Source organism: Taeniopygia guttata, chromosome 1A (assembly GCF_048771995.1).
Source record: "Taeniopygia guttata chromosome 1A, bTaeGut7.mat, whole genome shotgun sequence".
NCBI classification, from domain to species: Eukaryota; Metazoa; Chordata; class Aves; order Passeriformes; family Estrildidae; genus Taeniopygia; species Taeniopygia guttata.
In genome coordinates this window covers 52,500,739-52,521,697 of record NC_133025.1, presented here as the reverse complement: position 1 = coordinate 52,521,697, position 20,959 = coordinate 52,500,739, and the positions used below count along the sequence as shown (strand labels likewise).

Here is a 20,959-nt window from a genome sequence, read left to right as displayed (position 1 = left end):
GCTGCCTGTGAAACCTGAGATATGTATTAGGGTAAAAACCAGTCTTGCCTCCAAATCTTGTGTGTAATGCAGTGTTGTACATTTAGGGTATTAAATCTTCAGAAGAGTTTGTAACTTTAGGGAGGAGGAAGTAAATCAGCTGGATTGTAATGTAATAGGGAAAATAGTTGGATAGAATGGAGAAGTATGGCTGTGCTAAAATATTGTGAAGGAAAGATTAAAGCAAAACAAAAGGGAATAAGTGCATAAACTGAGACCATTCTACTTAATTTTTGTTACAAGTTCTCTAATAATGTAACAAGGCAAAAGACTTATGATAAAATTATCACTTGTGAAACGGAAAATTGACATTTTAACTGAGAAGTAGAAAGGTAGAAATGTTGAACACGTCTCCCCTCTCTTTCCTATTTCCTAGACTTGAAGAAGTATAATTTTTCCCTTAACCATTTTGTATTTCCAGCTTCTTTCTCTTCTGTTTGAAGATTTGTTCAAAAAATTTAACTCTGAGCTGAAAAAGATTGCTGACCAGGTGATCCCCAAGCAGCGTGCAGCTCAGTTTGATGTCGTGAAGCACATGCGGCAGGACCAGATCACCAACGGCATGGTCAATGCCATCTCCACAGTGAGTATTCCTGTTCTCATTCTAGCCTGCAGAGCCTTTCCACCATAGTGAATGATGGAAATGTGTACATTTATTTTTGGTGCATCTTCTGGTTTTGGTTTGAAAAGCAGATCTATTTCGTGTTTTTTATAGATTAAAATTGCAAAACTCTGTCACGGGCAGGGCATTTGGAATTAATGTAAGAATCAATAATCATTCAGCATCTTTTATTTCAAACTGATGTTTTAGTTTTTGAGAAGGAATGGTAGAAACAGGCAAATTTAAAATAGCGATCATGGTTGTATTTATCCATCTAACTGTCTTCTAGGTTTTACTTGACTATGTGGTTTTTTATTATCTGGATTTAGCTGGGGTCAGGTTACATCATTTGTACAAAAGATTTTTGAAAACAGCAGGAAAACATCATGAGCAGGAGGGGAAAAAATCCCCTCAACCTCCATTTTGAGCTCTTTGAGGGTAGTGCCTTTTTATTTTGAAGTTGCTGGAATGAACAAATTTGCAGCAAAGAAGTTGGTACTTCTCTGCTAATGGTAGTGATCTATTTCACAGGGAAATCTGCTGCATGCCATAATATTAAAAAAACCCTGATAATTACCCTTTAAATATTTGTCTTGGTTGGATTTTAGCCTGTTTCTGTCTTCTGCTGGAACAGATACTTTCCTTCATGCCAGTGGACAAGATCAATAATAGCTACTAACTTTGTCTTTCACCTCAGATATCTGCAAGAGCAATTTGTGAGATTGCTCCTGAAATCCACCTAGTAGCTTGTAAAAGACTTTGAAATGCATATTTTTTAAAGAAATTCGGTTAGTCTTAAGTATTTTAGGAGCTGGTAAAAATTGTGGAACTTAATTTTTAGTCTTTGGTGCTCTTGAGAGGGCTTTTCTGCCCAGCATGAAACTGAGGTTTTTCTTTGGTTGTTGGAAACAAATTAATTCCACATATTGCATCCAAAATGACCAACAATCTGTAACTTACAAATCCCAGTGTTAAAGCTTATCACTGTTTAATTTTATGAGTGCCTCAAATGTAGTTAAATCTCCACAGTACACGAAACCAAAACAATTGACAGATTTGTTTCTCTAAATGTTAGTGCTTTCTTCTAGCTTGTGCCAGTTTTTCCATTTGGACTGACAGAGATAAATCTGCAAATATTCAGTCCATATTCAGTAAAGTCTTCGTTCTTCCTCTGTCTTTAGACTTTTTTTTTTACTGCCACATAAGCAGTTAAACACCATCTGCTCTTAAGCACTGAAAAATAATTTCTCAGGAACAATGCCCAGTGCACACCATTCAAGAGATTAAGCAAATACCATAAAAATCATTCTTGGAAATGACAATCTCCAATCTCACCAGAATGCTTCAATGATAGTCTCAAAGAGCATGAAATAACTGAGCAGATTCATAATTACACCAGTAGAATGCAAAAGAATTCATAGCCCTACTGCCTCAGCCATACAGTGGTACTCAGTGGTATTTGCTACAGGTCCTCTCCTTACCCTGGAAAACCCCAGAAGAGAAGGTAGGGCAGGCAGTAGTGGCACAAGCCTATGGACATTTCAGCATCAGAAGAATCACCTGATGTCATTGAGGGAGCAACTTCCCTTTCATAAGAGTTCTCAATAGGATATTCTCAATGCAGGTGGGTCTCACAACTGCCCTGGCCCCTTTTGATTTTCTTTTTTGTGGACAACTTTTGGAGGATCCAATCTGTCCCTTCCAAAGCACAGAGAATATTTTGTATAACTTCTTCAGGTAGCATTTTTACTTCCACTTTTTCTCAGTTTTTTTTGATTTTAGACTTTTCTAGGCAGCAAAGGAGAAGGCGCATACTTATTTAGCCTGAAGATGCAATACTTTCTAGTGTGAAGAAAACCTACTGATTTATTGCATTCTTCCACTTACACTAGCATAACTCCCAGTCTTTACAGAATGAAATGATCAGTGAGTGAATCCTTCCCAAAGATGCTAAACAAATGAACAGGTTTCTTTTGACTGACTTGCCCTTGGGCATGATATCTTCCCACTTGCTATTACAAATTTGAGGCTATTTGATAGTCTCCACTGGAAGCAAATAGCAAAACCATTCATATGGATGGTGTTTTCTTCCTGTGGATCACTGAATGGGATTGTGCTGTTAAAAGTAGAAATAAAAAAAGCCAAGCAAATCACCCTCTAAAAGGGTTTTGGTGTAGTACAGCAAGCGAGCTTCAAATTATTTTTTATTATTGGTGAGCTTAGTTTGCCAAAAAGGGTTCAAGAATTAGCTGAAGGTAGTCCCTGGGAAAATGTTATCTTTGGACTGACCAGTGACATGGTGCCTACAGTAAATAGTATTTCAGGGAGAAACTTGCTGTATCCAGTGTCTCAGGTGCTGAGAACTGGATATAGAGTAAATGTCACGGAGGCAAAAATTGTAGCACCAAATTTCAGTATTGCGGTAGAGATTATTAAATCTGCTTGGTATGGACACATATTTGTGTCCAAGAACATGCTCTGAGTGCCTCTGTTCTCCTCAAAGTGAGAGTGCCTGTGACAGTCCTGAAACAGAAAACCTCTGAGATGTGCATGGATCTTGCATGTCATATTAGGTATAAACCAAATGGAAGTTGGGAAGACCTACTCCTCCCACACACACACTCTTCTCTGGGAAGACACATCAGTGAGTTTTTTTCCTCTGGATTCCAACAACAAAAGGCTTCAAAAAAGTACAGAGGGCTTTAATGTCAGACTTCTCCAGCATAAATGTCTGTATTTCCTACAAAAGTAAAAAATCATGGAAAAGGCAAAACTGAAAGCTTGTGGGATCTATTGTAAAAGTGTCATATCACTCCAAAGACCTTTTTTTCTTTTTAAAATGTTAAAAAAAATCTATAAAACAAAACCAAAATAATTTAATTTAGCTAAATTTGAGTATTGATTTACCTGTGAGGGAGAGATGAAAAAGACTATTTTTGTGATGGAATATGTAATAGCAAAAGTATCCTCTCATCTAAAAGAGCAGTCCTTTTGTTTCAATTTCTCTTTAATACTTACTACAGATATTCTATAAGTAAGAATTTATAGGCACATTGGCAGTTAGAAACTTGGTTTATATAAATGGGCAACATTTGTTTTGCAAAGCTCCTCAGATATTGTTCTATCTAGACTCTGGAAAAAGTCAAGGCAAGGATGAACTGCACAAATTCTTTTGAAACGATAATTTTATTCTGCAGGGAAATTGGTCCCTGAAGAGATTCAAGATGGACCGGCAAGGCGTGACACAAGTCTTGTCCCGCTTGTCTTACATATCTGCTCTGGGAATGATGACCAGGATCTCTTCTCAGTTTGAAAAGACAAGGAAAGTCAGTGGTCCTCGATCGCTACAGCCATCTCAGTGGGGCATGCTCTGCCCTTCTGACACTCCTGAAGGAGAGGTGAGGAATTTCTATTTTGCTTTCTGTGTTTCTTGTCCTGACAAATGGAGGCACTGTTTAATTTGAAGCAGGTGGTCCTCCATCAGAGGAATAATTCTGATGAGGAGGTTTCTGCAGGGATAAATTATCCTTAGCCTGGTAGCACAACTTGTGTGACTTCTTACATCCTACCTGTTTACATCCTGGTTCTCCTTACTATATTGCCTTTTTTCTCCTGCATAGACTGTCTTGAAACAGTTCTGAAATCATTTGGGACATGAACAGGTCCCATTTTTGCAGTGGAACTACTTGCCCTCTTTTCTGAGAGCAGAAAGAGAGGACTCCTAAACCCCTCTCCCTTTGTTCTGTAATAAACATTCTGTTTTGAAGTTGCAGCATCAACCTGTAGTGTTTCTGGAAACATGTACCAGCATTTCTTTAGCCATCAGCTTGAGGAAGAAAACTCTCTTTGTATATATTTCAGTCAAAGAATTGATTCTGACAGTCCTTTTGTTTTGTTTGGCTTTCCTTTTTTTTTTTTTCTGAATTGAAGGTAACTCTGGGGCGAGGAACAATGAACTTTCTGGATAAGTCAATATGAACTAGTCTTACTAGGCAGCTGAAATAAAGTTACACTGTGTAAGATGCTTTTTCATTTTAAAATGTTAATGTTTGTGCTAGAACATAAAGGATAAATGTAAAATTCATAAATGGATTGATTTTTTATTTCCATTATGTTGCTGAGCAGCTGGGGTTATACTTGATTGGTTAGGTACAGGGTTATACTTGGTTGGTTAACTTAAAATCTATTTCAGTGCCTATATTTTTTATTAGCTTGTAAATGTTAAAACATTACATTTCAGTGTGATATAGAATATTCTATCTTTTTTTCCCCTCCAAAATTTCAGGGTAATTAATTTGTTTAATTTCTTTCACTTTGTCATCTTTTTGTTTCTGTCAATCATAAATACAGTTTGGAGAGGAAAATGTAAGTATGATATTAACACATAGAAAGAGAAGGGATAAAATTAGTGGGTTTTGGTTTTGTTTTTTCCTAGGCCTGTGGTTTGGTTAAAAACCTTGCCCTCATGACTCACATTACTACGGATATGGAAGATGGCCCAATTATTAAATTAGCCAGTAATCTTGGAGTTGAAGATGTCAACTTGCTCTGTGGTGAAGAACTTTCATACCCAAATGTGTTCCTGGTTTTTCTTAATGGTATGTTACTTTTCAGCAGTCTTGACTCTGATTTGTTGCTGATGGAGAGTTAGGCTTCAGAAACCCTCCAGTAGTTCTTGGATCACAGTCAACAGCAGATGCTGCTTTTCACGTGCAAATAATTTCCTCTGTAAATATTTTGATAGGGTTGGGCAAAGTAGATGGGCCAGATGATGACCCTTAGTTTCATGAAGTTGTATCTTCAGAACTCTGACTGCAGATGTGTGTAGCTGGGAAATTGAAGCTTTCTCAAATTTCAGCCCTGTTTTTAAGCTCACTTGCATAAATATAGGCACAAAAATATGTACATTCAACTAGAGGTTTGTTTGTTTTTTAGATATTGGCCAAAGGAGGTGCCATTCATAAGATACTTTGAAAAGAAAATAACTTAAATTTGTAATATGTAATACTGCAATAAATTTACAAATTCCTATACAGAAAGCATTTCGTTTTCTGTAATCTTTATATGTTTTATATATATTTGTGCATTTTAAAGAGCCTTTAAAAACAGAAAGGAAACATCAGAATATTGTTTGTGAAGTTTAGCAGTGCTATTCTTTTAACAAATACCTTTGAAGGGCCATCATGCTTTGTGTGTGATGAGAAAAATTAGACCATGGAAACCCGGCCTGTCTTGTTAAAGGGATGATTTGGCACACGTGCTTTTCATTTGCACGTTTATATTTCTTTTACAAGTGATCTAGGTTTCTAAAACAACAGGTATCAAATTTCAAAATACTGACATTTTTGACTGTGATTTCAAAACAGCCTTTTTCAGTAGCAGCCACTTCCAGGGACTAATCTGTAATGTCTGTCACCATGAGTAAGTTTTCCGTTTACCCTTGAATTAAGCAGCAGTTGTTCTTCAACCCTGCCTTTTCCTGGTAACATAAAAGCAACACTTGACCAAACTACATCTTTGCTCTGCTTTTCACTAGTGGTGTGTTAAAGATAAGGTTCAGTGAAACCACATGCACTCTCTTCTGTCTTATGGTCAAAAGGGGAGTGCAGAGGCAAAATATTGGACTCTTCCCTGACAAGCTCAGTTCAGAGTACAGAACAAGATAGTCTGTTCCCAAATGTAGATAAACTAGTACTAAGTGGGACAAGCCAAGTTACTGTTGAATCCATTGGTTTGTGGGTTAAAGCCATAAAAAATTCAAACTTGTGGATAGCTGACTTGATCCTGATTTAAACTCATGACTTAAGAAGGTACATAGTCTGTTAAGTACAAATTCTTTAAGCTGTAAAGACCCTTCTGTTGTCTTAAAACCTCCCTAAACTACCATCCTTTGTCTTCTCCTTTAAAGTTTTAAAAATGTGAGCATAGATGTTTATATATTAAAAAAATATATATATTTTAATATAAATTTTATATATTAAAATTTGGTCAGGTGACTCTTGAAATGAATTTTACTCTCTTGTTTGCTTATCATGCATCAGAATATTTAAGTATGAGCTGAAGTGTCCTGCTAAGATAGCTGAGTTGAGCTAAGTACCTAAAAGAGAAATTCTAATACTGTTGTGAGTGATCACTTACATTAAAATATCAGGACTTTAAAATTTCTGACAAGGCAGCAGGGCTGTTCCTTGGTCTGTTCTTGGAAACCTTGAATCCATTTCAGTACAGGTGAAATTGGCAGACTTCAGAGTTGTTAACTTGTGCACCAACTGATGAATGGGCACCTGAGCAGAAACATACTTGAAGAAAGCTAGAAGAACCACACCATTTGGTTTCTTGGGCTTTTTGGAAGCATGCAGGTAGACGATTTGTGGAATCCTGACAATTTTGAATTGAGAGGAAAAAAGAGCTGGTTCTTATTCATGTTAGAGAAGAGAGATTTTACAAGAACTCATTATTTACAAGAAGCAGGAAGTACTTCTATGCATGCCACACATGATCCGAATTTGTAAATAGTTTTGGATGTGCAAAGAGGTATTTATTCTCTCTCTGACCAGGTAACATCCTTGGTGTTATACGTGATCACCAGAAATTAGTCAACACCTTTCGGATCTTGCGTCGAGCGGGTTATATCAACGAGTTCGTTTCCATCTCCACAAACCTGTCTGACAGATGTGTCTACATTTCCTCTGATGGAGGGAGATTGTGCAGGTAAACTTCTCATCAGAATTACCTCACTACTGAGCTGGCTATAAACTTCTATGCACTGGGCTAAGACTTTCATGGGAAGAGATTTAAGCAAATTCAGTAAGACTTGAGCATCTCTTTTCTCCTTAAATAGCCCTCAGTCAAAATAGGCAGAGGCTGGGAGAGGCAGAGTGGGTTAATGAATATATCCCTGTTTTAGTATTGACTGGCTGTGTGCATATTCTGTGTTCACCAAAGCAGCAGTCACAACTACTGTTGGCGTTCTGCTTTGTTCATTAATTGAATCTCAGAGCATGTTGAATGCAGTTTGAGGCATGTCCGAGGCTCTAAAATAGTAAATGCACAAACCATCAATTAATCATACCTGGTCAAGTGATCCTGAGTAGGGCCATATTCAGTGGCAGAGAAATCACTTTTCCAGCCAGGGCTAATCTGTGTAGTTTGGGAGATGGCAGTAAAGCTTCCCATTTTTAAAATAAAAGCGAGAGAAATAATATAGATTTGCAAGGCTTTACCAAGTTTGCTTTGAGGCACCCCTCACCCTGCAATTGTTCAGGTATCCCTATTAACCATTTAAAAGTGCTAATTAGTCTTCTAACAGTTATTTGGACTCCAGAGGGGACTCCACAAGTATCTTGTAGCTATTTGCTGCTCTTTATCAAAGCAACTTGCCCAAATAGCAACAGCCCTTGACGTTGCCTTCTTGCATGCCATCCTTTGTGTCAGTGTTTTTGTGTGGTAGGGAAGCCTTCAGAGATCCATGTGCTATTGAAATTTATGGATTCATCAGAGATCACCCACAGTAAATGTCTGTACTTTACAGCCTGTAGGCAATTGCAAAATGCAGCCCTGCATGTGGACACTTGAGCACAAACTGTTCACTTAGTGTTCTCTAAAATCCCTGCAATAACCACGGTACTAAATGCTGTTCTTAGCTTTGTAGTTTGAGAAAGCTCAAACCTTTTAAAGCCATCATCAAAATCTGTAGGTGAAACTTAAAAAATTTTAGTTGAATGATTTAAAGGAGAAAAAAATGGCTTTCACCTAAAAATTTAAGTCTTGATTTTTCTGATACACATTTTAAGTTGTATCAAACTAAGGTCTGAATAGTCACTGATTTTATTTATGTGGTTTTATCAGTTAAAGGCTGATAAATTTTAAGAACAGTTTATGGAATAGGTTGTGCATAGGCAGGGTTCTTAGTAATAAATACCGCCTAAGTATTTGCTATAAAAATTCTTCTTTTTTTTTCTTTTTTTTTTTTTTAATTTCAGGCCATACATAATTGTCAAGAAGCAAAAACCTGCAGTCACAAACAAGCATATGGAAGAACTGGCTCAGGGCTACAGGTACACCATTCAAGTGAACCATATTCATCTTCACTAAGTAAATACCGTGTGGAGATAGTTCAGTCAGTCAATATTTCACAGTCTTGGGATTAACTAATTAGAGAAGTCTGCTCTCCTATTTAAATTCATAATCTTTGTACTGGAGATTTTCTGTTTAAAGTCCAAGACAGGCTGTTGTTCTTACTTTGTTACTGCTGTGAGATTTGGGGAGTGTACAGAATAAATACATCTCACAGCCTCATCTTTCTGCAAGTGGAAGGTTTGAGGCAGTATCATCCTCCTGACTGAAAAATCAAACACCTCACACGAGTATCAACCACCCTAAACTGGGCATATTCAGAGTTTTTGACAGTCCTTACAGATTCTTAGTTAAAGTATTTTTTTAAAAACCTACACTAACACAAAGGCATTTAAATTTAGCACTAATTAAATTTCACAAAACTATCATAAAAACATGTGTGATTATCCTTATATTTGCCTACATTTACAGTGATGATGAGTACATATGGGAAGATTTTTAGTTGTTCAAGTAAGTAACATTCATCTCAGACTGTGAAGCAATGAATGGGCAACAGGATTAATTAATAATTTTAAAAAACGCATTTTTCTTCAATATGTAATATGCACAGAACTTTACATGTAGAAGAATTTATCTGGTTTAGCTTTACATGTTGCATTCCTTTAATATATGTACTAAGTATTTCATGTTTGCAGAAATATAAGGTCAGTACTTCTAGTGTAATTTTTAATTTATCTATAGGAATTTTGAAGACTTCTTGCATGAAGGCCTTGTCGAATATTTGGATGTGAATGAAGAAAATGACTGTAATATTGCCCTGTATGAAAATACAATCAATAAGTAAGTATGCATTCAGTAACTAGTACAGGAAAAACTTTCATAGGGTAACTCTCTGAAATGCAAACATATAAATAATGTTACTGTTTTCACATGTGCACATTGCTCCCTTGCTAATGGTTGAAACTACTCCAGATGAAAGCTAAAGATAGAAATCTGTCTGCACATATCCTAAGTTATCCATGGGAAGTTACTAAAAATGGTTCAGATTTTGGGAGAGCTGTTTTCTGCTACTAACTCTCAAAAATATTAAATACTTAAAGGTATATCCTTTCTTTCTCTGGATGTGGCTCTTTTCTTTGTTCTGATCATTGGGCTGCTCATCATAAATAATCTTATCCAATAGGTGTCCAGAAGGCAAATGGTTCCACATGTTATTTGATTATCTTAGCATATCGTGATTGTTTGGAAATTTCTTTTCTGGCTATAAAGGAGCCCTAGACACCCACCTTACAGTAAGTGGAGTGCTGGAAGGAGACCTTCCCTTTGACTTTTGGATGTATAATTGGCCCCAATAAAAATGTCAGCATCATTCTGTGTATTCTTTACCACACATCTTAAAACCATTTTTGACATGCAATTTTAATTCAGAGAAATTTCCAGATCGGTTACGTTTTCCACATATTTCAAGGACCTGCTGCAATTCTTTTTTTTACTCTTGTCTTCTGACTGTGATTAAATAGTCCACATTAAAGGAAGGATTATTTTAAATTTTAAGTCCTCCTATCTTTTTACTGTTTTTTGATGTTTCTCTCACAATATCTTGTAAACTGAAGCCTGAATATGAAATGCTGGAAGTTATCTCTGTGGATGTTTGATCAGTAGAAAATTCTTTTTCTAAATAATCTGTCCCGGTCAAGTACTCCTGCAAGCTAATAGAAATACATCATTGATTTCAGAGGAGCTGGGTGAGCTCTTCAATTATCTTTAACCTTTGCTAAATATAATGCATTAACTCTGCTAATTAAATTGCATTGCTCCTACCCAGGCTTTTGAAGACTTTATCACTTTAAGAGATTACTCTTGCATGCTCTTGACTGAGTTCTGTGTACATGAACAAAGAAGAGCACACACAATTGCTGTCATTTGTGCCAAAATTAAATAACTTCCGCAAAGCACCAGAGCTGAAAATTTAAGTTACAGGACAACTGACTCAGCTAGGAAGGTTAATGGGAATGTATCACATGAAATCATTGTTTAGTCTAAAAGTGAAGGAGAAAGTGAACTTCCAGTGGACCAGTGTGAGGAAAGGACTCCTCAGCATCTCCCAGGAAGCTCAGAAGATTCTTGTACTGTCCATCAATGGTTTTGAGATGGCTTCAGTGCTAACAGTAGCTAACAGTGCCATAAGTATCTGAGTTTGCATTGCATGAGCACATTCCTCCTTGTATTTGGTAATGATACTCCCTACATCCTGAATAGCTGAGTTGTGTAACCCCATTCCCCAAATGATCATCTTGCATTTTAAATGGTGTGACCATGTTGGTACAGCTTGTTCTGGTAATGCCACTGATACAGCCCACTGTCTGAAGTATCCCAGATAATACAGGCTTCTTACAGCTACAGTATCCTCTCTTTATCTTTCCAATCCAACTAGAGGGGTTTTTTTTTTAAGTATTTGACTCTAATGCGTTCAGTTTCTTCCTTACACATTAGTAACTCTGCTTTTCAAACTCATGAGGTTGCCTGTCCTTTCTTGGGCCTGGTTCAGGCAGTGGCATTTCTGACCTGCAGAAATTGAACTGCCCTGTAAAGTTTGAAGGTCTCCCATTAGCACTCTGGAGTAGTTCACAAGGTAGTAGGATCTGTGTAGATTGCATCATCTTTGGTTTGAAAATAGGATTGACCTCACTGGAAGAAGACATTTGTTGAATACCCTAAATCCAAATGTGTATCTATTTCCATGCACTCGTACCCTCTGAAGAAATCTGCAAATTTCGCTATCAGTAAGTGTCAGGCTTCTGGTTTTATTGTTTGAAAAGTGTCACCAGTTCTGTGAAGTTCTGCAGAATGGGGGAGAAGTCTCTGCTTCCAGTTTGCTACTGGCTCTTGAGACCATTTTGCAATTGAGAAAGCTTGCAGTTTGGATTCTCCCATTAGTATTTTCTTAAAACAGGCTTTAGTTAACATAACTGCTTTTAATCAAGTGGAGAAAAGCAGTGTCTATCCTCTGGTCAGCAGGTGATTTTTAGGTTCTTCAGGATTTTTAGGTTTTTCAGTGCTAGAAATCATTATTTCTAGCACTGATAGGTATTTTTGTTGGCTTAATCTTCAGGATTTCCTGGTCTATTTTTTTTTAAGCTTTCAGATTTCATTATTCTTCAGTAGTACATACATTGTTTATCTAGAAAGTTCCTGCTGGCACTTGTCTTCAGTCTCTATGTGTATGTGGGTAATTCCTTAGCCTTTTTTAGCTTACAGTGCTTGGCTGTCAATTTTGAGTGCCGCCATGATAAAGACTTCTCTGTCACTTCCTAGGCAAGAGTCTGAAGTTAAATAATCAAATTAATTTATTTAAATAATTGAAGTCGTCTGAAGGTTTTCCAAGAGAAGTCAAAGGTTAAAGATGAGATTTTGCGAATGCATTGGGTTTAGATGTCTGGGAGAAGCAAAAAAAACCCAAGGTCTCTGTAGTAAATCCATGACAAGAAAGATAGGCTTTGAATAGGTTCAGTTATAATCATCTGTATTTTGTAATTCCCCACTTCCTAATTACTTATCTTGATTTAAATTCATATCTGCTCCAGCCAAGCTTTACTGTACACTTCATTCTTAGTTACTAGTCTCTCCGCTTGCATCCCAGTGCATGCTATGATTTGTCTTTGTTGGGCATGGACTCTTCTGAAGCTCATGCCAGATAGAACAAATTGTCTCTCTATCTTTACTCCTTTTCTCTGTCTTTTTACTTCTCATCAGTACTGTCTTTTAACAACATAATCACTTCCAAAATATTTGCAGAGCTTTTCAAATAGAGTTGTATTATGTCATGTACCTATGGCAGTGGATCTGGTTTGGAGATAGATGTTTTCTCCTTAACTGATATAGCTGACCTTGGAAAACTAAAACAGTTCATTTTAATACCTGAATTTGTTGTGCTCTTCCTTTTTCCATCTTCCCAGTGGATTTCTGGATCTCTGAGATTAGTAATTTGATGCAGAGTGCTCTCATTACATGAGAAAACATTCCTTAAGGCATTTTGGGTCTTACTGTATAAACTGATGTTTTACTGTCTTACTGAGCCTCCCTCAGGTTGTCATTATCTGGACGCTTTTCCTCCATTATGGAATTTCCTAAACCCTGATTTATTTCTCCTTCATTTCTTTTCACGTGGAAACACTTACTTAAAACCAAAATAAAGTTGTTGGGTTTTTGTAATAAAAATAAAAATCCTGTCATGAATCCGTGTTTTGAGGTCCTACTGACTTACATTCTCCTGAACAGAATTGAATTTGAAGTGTTATGAGATACTGCTAAATTAAATAAATTCTACTGAAGTTGTTTGTTCACAAGCCTGCCATATCTGGTGCTCTTTCTTTCTTTTAAGAGATACAACCCATTTGGAGATTGAGCCTTTCACACTTCTGGGTGTCTGTGCTGGGCTGATTCCATATCCTCACCACAACCAGTCCCCAAGGAACACTTACCAGTGTGCCATGGGTAAACAAGCCATGGGTAAGCCTTCACTTTTTATTCCTTTTTGAAGTGTTATGTAGTTTTTGAAGCTATGTAGCAAAAGTGGCAAACAAAAATTCCTTCTTTCCCGATTCACATAAAAGCTTTGCTAGGAAAAGTAAAAGAGCGCTTCTTTAGCTCTGAGAAAAGAAAGAGTTTACCTCTGAAACTTGGAAAGATTAATGTGAGAAAAGTACCAGTAAGTTTTACTTAATGAAGACTATCTCTGCAGTTCTTAATGCTTAAAATTTTAATAAACTGGGACACTTTTGCATTTTCTATTGGGTTTTATTGGAAATTATCACGACTTCCAAGTTTTCAACATATCTGCAGGACTGGAAGAGTGGGGTTGTAGTTTATGCTGCAATGTGCTGTGGGTTTCCAGACAAAAAAGAGTTAAAAAGTGTTCTCACAAAGAGAGACAGAGCACAGATTGAGGAGCATTTCTTTGACTGGTTGAGTGTCTTAAATATATCAATAGTTAACACTGACATCAGAGAATAAGAAGAATCAAGTGTGAAAGACAGTGGTTAGTAATTTGAACACTTTCCACAACCATAGTTTAGATTTTTTTGCTTTTGCTGTTTTGGATGAAGAGGGCGAGCACTGAAACAAAATTAATTTTCTGATTACTTTTTGTTTAATTTGACAGTGTCATATCTAGTCATTAAAACACAACTGTTTTGTAAATTTGCTGCAGTTAAGTTCTGGTCCTTTCATTAATACTCAGTGAAACCAGCATTAAAGTGTCCAAGTCTATGGCCTGTGATCAAGGCAGAGGAGCCTGAGCAGTCGTACATCAATTCAGACAGCTGCATTCACACTGGTGCTCTATAGGCTGGTTTCATGGCTTGTATTGATGGCTTACTGGCAAGTTGGGAGCTACAGCAGCACAACTCTGTCCCATGAAGGAACTGCCACTTCAGTTAGGTTTACTAAACCATTTATTTTGTGCTGTGTGTTCAAAGCTTAAACACTACACCTTTTGTGAAACTTCTCCAGCAGAATTAATAGCAAAGTAACTGCCTTGTGCTGAACCATCATGTTGAGCACATGAAAACAGAAAATAGCAAGATGCGTATTCTCTATTTAAATTTAAAAAAAAAAAAAAAAAAGGTGGGTGGGTGGAAAGAGGAGCAATGCAATCTTTTTCCTTACAGTTCTCCCCCATCCCATTATCTTTCCCCCACCCCTGAGTCTCTATTTTATGACTATTAGTCTCAGAAGGTTTGGTTAGTTACCACACACAGTTAAGCAGGATCAGTGTGTACAGAAAGCCAATTCAGTATCTGTGGAGTTCTTTTGTAGTTTTCTGTGTGAAGGTTTTTTTCCCCGTTTTGTTTTGAGTGTCATTTGCAATTCATTGTCTGTGTTTTCTGAGGTTGGTGTATTCAGCTGCTTTGACCCTAGGTCTTGCACATTTAGCTCCTTGGATACAATCCTCTGACGTTCCTGCTGACGCTAGGAACACAAAAGCCATTGAATATCTTGAGCAATAAAAAAAGCCTTTGTTTCAGTTTGTTATGACAAAACACCTGACTCAAAGAATAAGCAGCTAGATAAAAGTAAATTTTAAAAGTTGGCACATGACTTGAGCTTTATTTTGCTCTGACTGAAGTACCTGCAAACACCTGAAGCTTTTTGTAATAATTGCTTTAAAAAAAGCCACCATACGTGGCAATATGTAGGGGCAGAGATGATTTTTCTCTGCACTCACTGATCAGAGATCTAGAGGGTATTCCTGAAACATTGCACATACTTTTTTCTGTTTATTTTTGTGAAGAGATGTGATGTAGTGCTCCAAACCTCAACCTTTAAGTTACCATCCACCTTTATTGCTTTCTTCCTCCATACTGAGATTGCAGAGCAGCTCCTCATCCAGCACTGCCGTGGGGAGTCTCATGTCCAAGTCCTCCGTGGCACTCCCTCGATTGTCAAAACCTGGAGTGGTGAAGGGAGCCCGGGGTTCAGGCTGGGAGAGGAGAGCCTTGTGCTTGTTGACACTGACCCACCTCCTCTGGCCACATCACAGGGCTGTGCCAGAAGCTTTGGACGGTGTTTTTGTTTTTAAGTCTTTTTTAAGCAGCATCAAGCTAAGGAGAGGTATGAAAGCACAAGTAAGTGAAGAATGGACATCAGAGATTGCAACAAAGTCTGTAATCCGGTGTCCCTGACAGGTTAGGTCCTAAAATAGTAATGTTTCTTCCGGAGAGCATTACATGTCCTGAAAAATACCTCCTTTTCAGGGGTAGATGAGTCATCTTGTTGGAGGACTAGAGCTGCACTTAATGATCAAACTGGATTTTGGTAAAATTAAAGTGAAATAAAACCCCTCACTTTTGGCATAGATTACTCACCATGTGTTGCAGGTTGAACTGTAAGACTGAGAGGAAGTTAGGTAGTAAATACAACAGCAGCTGCAAAGACCTCAGTTGAATGTTGACATTTCAGTGCAAGGTTAACAGTTGTAGCTTAAAATCTCAGAAGTACTTAAGATGAAAATTCGAGAGTTTTGATATTTTCATCTTAAGTATTTATGAGATTTTAAGCTACAACTGTTTGCAATTTGTCTTTCAATTGCAAACAAATGAAATGTTTGCATTTCATGTGTTGGTAAAATAATACTTAAGAGGATCAAAGGCTTCTACATTTAGAGAAATAGTTCTAAACTGAGTTTTTAAATTCCATTAAGACATAAAAACCTAGTCAGTTTTACACATTGTACATCTGTGACTGTGTAAAAGCCTAATTTGAAGAATGAAAAAATACAGTTTTCCTGCCAGTAATCCCCCATATTGCACATGCACATGTGCTGCTGTGTAAGGGATGGTGTGGGTACACAAAGCAAGCTGTACACTCACAGAACAACTGTGTGTTGCAGCTTCAACCCAAATGACATAGCACAAGTCTTGACTAAGAAAAGGAGGATTTGGGTGTTGATTATTACTTTAACCTCTGAAAGAAAAGGAAGTGTTTGAGGGGACAGACACAGGTAGATGAGAGCTTTGTTGTAGAAGCTTATAATGAAGAAAAACTTTGATATTACAAAAAAAGCTTGTTACTGCATCATGTACTTTCTGCTTTGCTTCTGTGAAGTAGCAAAGCTGTTTATGTACTACTCTGCCTTGCACTGCAGCCAGCTGAATGTGTTAAAATTGAGTTGAAAAGATAAATATGCTTCAAGGAACTGAGTGCTGGGGGGGCGGTTTGACAGTTGTGAAAGCTCTTTGGTGGACTGAGAGCCAGAGTCCTCCCAGATTTTGTACAGCTAGCCTGGGGGCACAGAATCTAAACAAACCTCAAAACAAAACCAGCTGTTGCTGGTCATCACAGCTGGATCTGAGTGCACTGTGGCTGCAGTTTGTTCTGCCACTGCTTTTTGAGGAGTGTTTGTGCTCTGGGACACAACCTCGTTTTGACACCGCTCCTCTCCTTGGTAGTAGGCACAGAACTGCTGAGGCAGAAATGAGCTCACACACACACACATATTTTACCCGTAATCTTTTTAACCCACACCTTAATCTTTCTACTGTGAAAAGAATATTTCTAACACTTAACATCCAGATCACTTAATGCATGAACTGTGACAGTCTGTCTGAGCTGAGTCAGAGCCCCTTCCACAAGTTTTATCGCAGCATTTAAAAACTGTACTTCTTCCTCTTTTGCTTTGTGCTCATATAAAAGGACAACATCATAGAAAATCCATGCTGAAAACAGAGGAAATGCAGAATTACAGCAATTCTTTTCTTGACATGTGCAGCAAAAACCCTTTTGGCTCAAGCAGATTAATTTCTGTATCCTTGTTAATTTAGATTGTACAGCTTAATGTTGTTGTAAGTGAAACACCAGAGAATTGAATTAATGCTTATTTTAGCTGGCTGTTTGTTCTGGTGAGTTCTCAAAACTTTCAGTGTCGGAATAGCAATGCCTCATTTATGCTAAATATCAGTAGATTGTGCTTTTGTAGTGATTATTTCACACTAAAGGATACTCAAGTCATACTTAAAAAGGAGAAAAAACTGTCAGGAAACGGAAAAAAAAGGAAAGAATGCACACGTGCATTCACAATATATCAAGTACTGGGAAAAGCAAGAAAATGATCTTTGTTGTATCCAGGTCAACCTTGTGTGTTTTGCTTTAACCAGGGCTAATTACCAATGAAAAAAATTGGTTCTTGCTGGTGGGATAATTATAAATGTGAGTCATTGTGAGCAGGGTTTGTTATGGTGAACTTTAATTATATGTTACTTTTGCTTGGTTGTTTGGCTGGAGCAAACAAGGGTTCTGTTCTTTCAGCGAGAAAACAGAAATAAAGCCAGTGACTTCCTTCATTTCAGTGCCCACACAGAGGGCTCGTCCCAGCACACCAGTCCTCTGAAGGGAGCTGCTGCTTTATTTTACATAAGCAGATTGTGGTTTCAGGCTGTGGTTGGTTAGCCCAGTTTGAAGAAAGGATTGTTTGTATAACCATTAAATCCTAACAATTAGGAATAATATTGCTGATATATGGCATATTTTTTGACTAATTTATTTCATTTGTGCTCTGGAATCACTCTCTAACCAGTTTCTTGCCTGCTAGGATATCTGTCATTGATATATATGTATATGTTTTCCATTTGATACAGCATTCATCTCCTGAATAATAGCCTGAATATAGTTTATTATTTAAGCTCAAAATCTCAGTAATATCAGTTGCTTCTGACTCCCAGACAGTAGCAGTTCTGTTAGGCTTATCTGAACTTCTGATAAAAATGCCAGTTTTGAAATATGTGAAACACCTGAAGAGAAATAATTTGTGTTACCTGAAATATGTTAAAGTGTCATTGGAAATCTTTGATCTATAGGGGACTTCCACAGATTGTTACTGGGGTGTAAAGTGTCGGAATCCGTGGTATTGATGATTCCGAGATTGTAGAAAGTCTCTGTCTTTCTGCCCCATTGCCAAAGAAGAAGCCATAATTCGTCTATGCTGGTTTCAAGGTTGTTTATTCTGTTTATCTCTAACATGTTCTGCTGCCCTGCCGCAGGTCTGTCCTGCAGGGCAGCGTGCGGGGCTCTGCCCCTCAGTGGGATGTTACAAACATTATTTACCAGTAACTACGTGTGCTATATTTACAATAATGTGCCAATATCTATCATCTACGTTAAACAGCGTGTCCCCAGCCTAAACCAATAGAAAAATGCCAACACTACAGGGAAACATGGAGGGCATGAAGAAGGAGGAAAAGGACAAGACACACCCAATTCCTCCATCTTGTCCCCTCTGAACCCCTAATCTAGAAACCTAAAATTTTACTTTTGCACCCGTGCCACACTTAATTATTACTCTTATCAAACACTCAGAGCTTGTAATTCATCCTGTAAGATTGAAAACTCCTCTCCATGGACAGAGATCACAGACAGTGTCTCTCGGGGCTCTGTACAGGGGGGTTCCTGACCCCTGCCAGGGTCCCAGGCAATCCAGGGCAGACAGAGGGAAGCTCTGGATTCCCACATAAAGGACACCCTTAAAGTGTAAAAGATAAAACTTGTGTTCCAGACTTCATCCTGTCTTAGCATCCCTAACCAGTGAACCATAGCAGGTATAACAAAGCATATCAGAGGAGAAGAAAATTGCAAGCAGTTTGAAAGTTAAGTTTGGCATGACTTTCTCTTGGAAAGTTTTCTCTCAACATCAGGAAAATGTACCAATCTGTGAAGCATTTAAACTGAGCTTCACTGCAACCTATCCTGAAAGCACACAAATTCTAGATGCAGGGGGGAATAATATTCTAAACGTTTTAAGTTTTTAATTTGGAAGTATATTTTCCTATCTGTATACTGGGAAAACCAGGGGAGTTGAGTTAAAAGTACAGTGGGAACAAAGTCTAACTGAAATCTCAGGGTATATCAGAAATAGTGGGGCCTTCATGATGGGCCTTGAGGGTGGGACTGCAAAGGTCTTCAGTCTTGAGGAATCCAGGCCTTACTGGGTTGTGTCTTACTGGAGACAAAAAATACTGTTCAAAGATGATTCATTTCTTTATACAAGAAAAAGACAGAAAAACATCTGCTTTAAAGTAAGAGACAAGCCTGTCAACTCTACCAGATTTTTCTTGTCATTTTTAAATTCTGTGCCTGTGTCATTGAATCTGCTTTCTAGAACCTGAGAAAGTCCAGGCCAACTGTAGCAGTCCATTTTCAGGGAGTAGCTGTTGAACTATCTCTCCATTCTTGTCCCTGGGAAGGCTAGACCTGTTGTGGTTTCGGAGAATGAGCCTAGTGCCAAGCACCAGATAAGTCTTTGGAAATGCCTGGTTTTAGAGTTTGATTTTCTAGACACTTTATGTAAATGGGAATTGCAAGTAGGTGCATGTGAAATGTGAAGCTGACCTCCCCAGTGAGCAGGTTTGTGTTTAGATGTGCTTCCTGGCCGTGTGAATCTTCCTTGTACACTGACTGCCTTGACCTTTCCAAGAAAGCAGCCAGGCTCTGATACTGCAGGACAAAATGGAAAGGTTTTGAAAGACTTACATCCTAAGGACAAAGTACTGCAGAATGTTTAGCACTTAAAACTTTAAATTGGTGTTAACTTTTCAGACTGTAATTTATTAATTGCTTAGAGACATAGCATAGTCCTGGTACAGCAAACTCCAATAACATATGATTGCCTTAACTTTTGTTCTGCTGCACAACAGTTTATGTTTCCCTGCTGGGTCTTAATTATTTTTTCCTCAGATTTCAGGAGACACTTTGGCATTCTGATGGGACAGGGCCAAAAATTTCAGTCTCAAGCTGGGAGGTCTATACAAAGGGTTGAATTCGGAACTGTAAATTTAAAATTAATTTCATGTAAAAAAACAAATATAGAAGTGGACTTCTACTGTAGTCTTTCTATCAATGGTGCTTCTAATTTTAGAAAGTAAATCACTCTTGGCTGCTGCTAGTGGTATGCTTTGTTAATACTTCGTCCCATTCTAACACAGGCTGCTGTTGAGCTAATTATTGTCCAAAAAAGGAAGGAAATATGTTGTTGAAGATGAAGAGCTTGATCCACAATTTCTCTTTAACTCAGTGATAGTCTGGCTGTTGATTCTCATGAAATGTTGGATCAGGTCTCTGAAACACAAATTGAACTCCACAAAAAAACCCAAGCCCAGTGGCTATGAGAACAATAAAAGCAAACTTCATACTTGCAGAATTCAGTGTTGTAATTAAAAAAAAATCTTATCTGTATTTATTCAAATGGCTTTTATTTCTTTTGTTGTTGTTCTTTTTATATTGTTGCTCAGGTTTTCTCTGTTCAGGAGAAAATAAATAATTCTTTCTGTGAGCTTAAATTAAGAAATTACTTATATATTTATTTAAATATAATACTGTAAAACTCACTAATGTTCACTGCTTTTTTTTTTTTTTTCTTTTACATGCAGGTACTATTGGATACAATCAAAGAAACAGGATAGATACTCTGATGTATCTCCTGGCCTATCCACAAAAGCCAATGGTAAAAACAAAAACAATAGAACTGATAGATTTTGAGAAGCTCCCTGCTGGACAGAATGCCACAGTCGCTGTGATGAGCTACAGTGGCTATGATATTGAAGATGCTCTTGTCTTAAATAAAGCCTCTTTGGACAGAGGTAAGATCCATCAGTTCTTTCCCACTTCTCCGGTGTGTTCCAATATATATTCTAATAAACTTGTTTTCTCTAGTGTTATCTGGTAATAACTTTTATTGCAGTTATGAGCATGAGA

General features: G+C 37.6%; 1 protein-coding gene across 2 annotated transcripts in view; it reads left to right on the top strand.

Moving 5' to 3' along the window:
• Positions 1-20,959, top strand: part of POLR3B (RNA polymerase III subunit B) — a 72,233-nt gene that overhangs the window by 24,014 nt on the left and 27,260 nt on the right. For both annotated transcript variants that reach the window (XM_002196597.7, XM_072923460.1), the window contains exons 13-20: positions 461-622; positions 3,838-4,038; positions 5,076-5,238; positions 7,198-7,351; positions 8,623-8,697; positions 9,458-9,556; positions 13,098-13,225; positions 20,635-20,844. In XM_002196597.7, the coding sequence (XP_002196633.2) occupies positions 461-622; positions 3,838-4,038; positions 5,076-5,238; positions 7,198-7,351; positions 8,623-8,697; positions 9,458-9,556; positions 13,098-13,225; positions 20,635-20,844 (1,192 nt within the window). The remainder of the gene's footprint in view (positions 1-460; positions 623-3,837; positions 4,039-5,075; positions 5,239-7,197; positions 7,352-8,622; positions 8,698-9,457; positions 9,557-13,097; positions 13,226-20,634; positions 20,845-20,959) is intronic.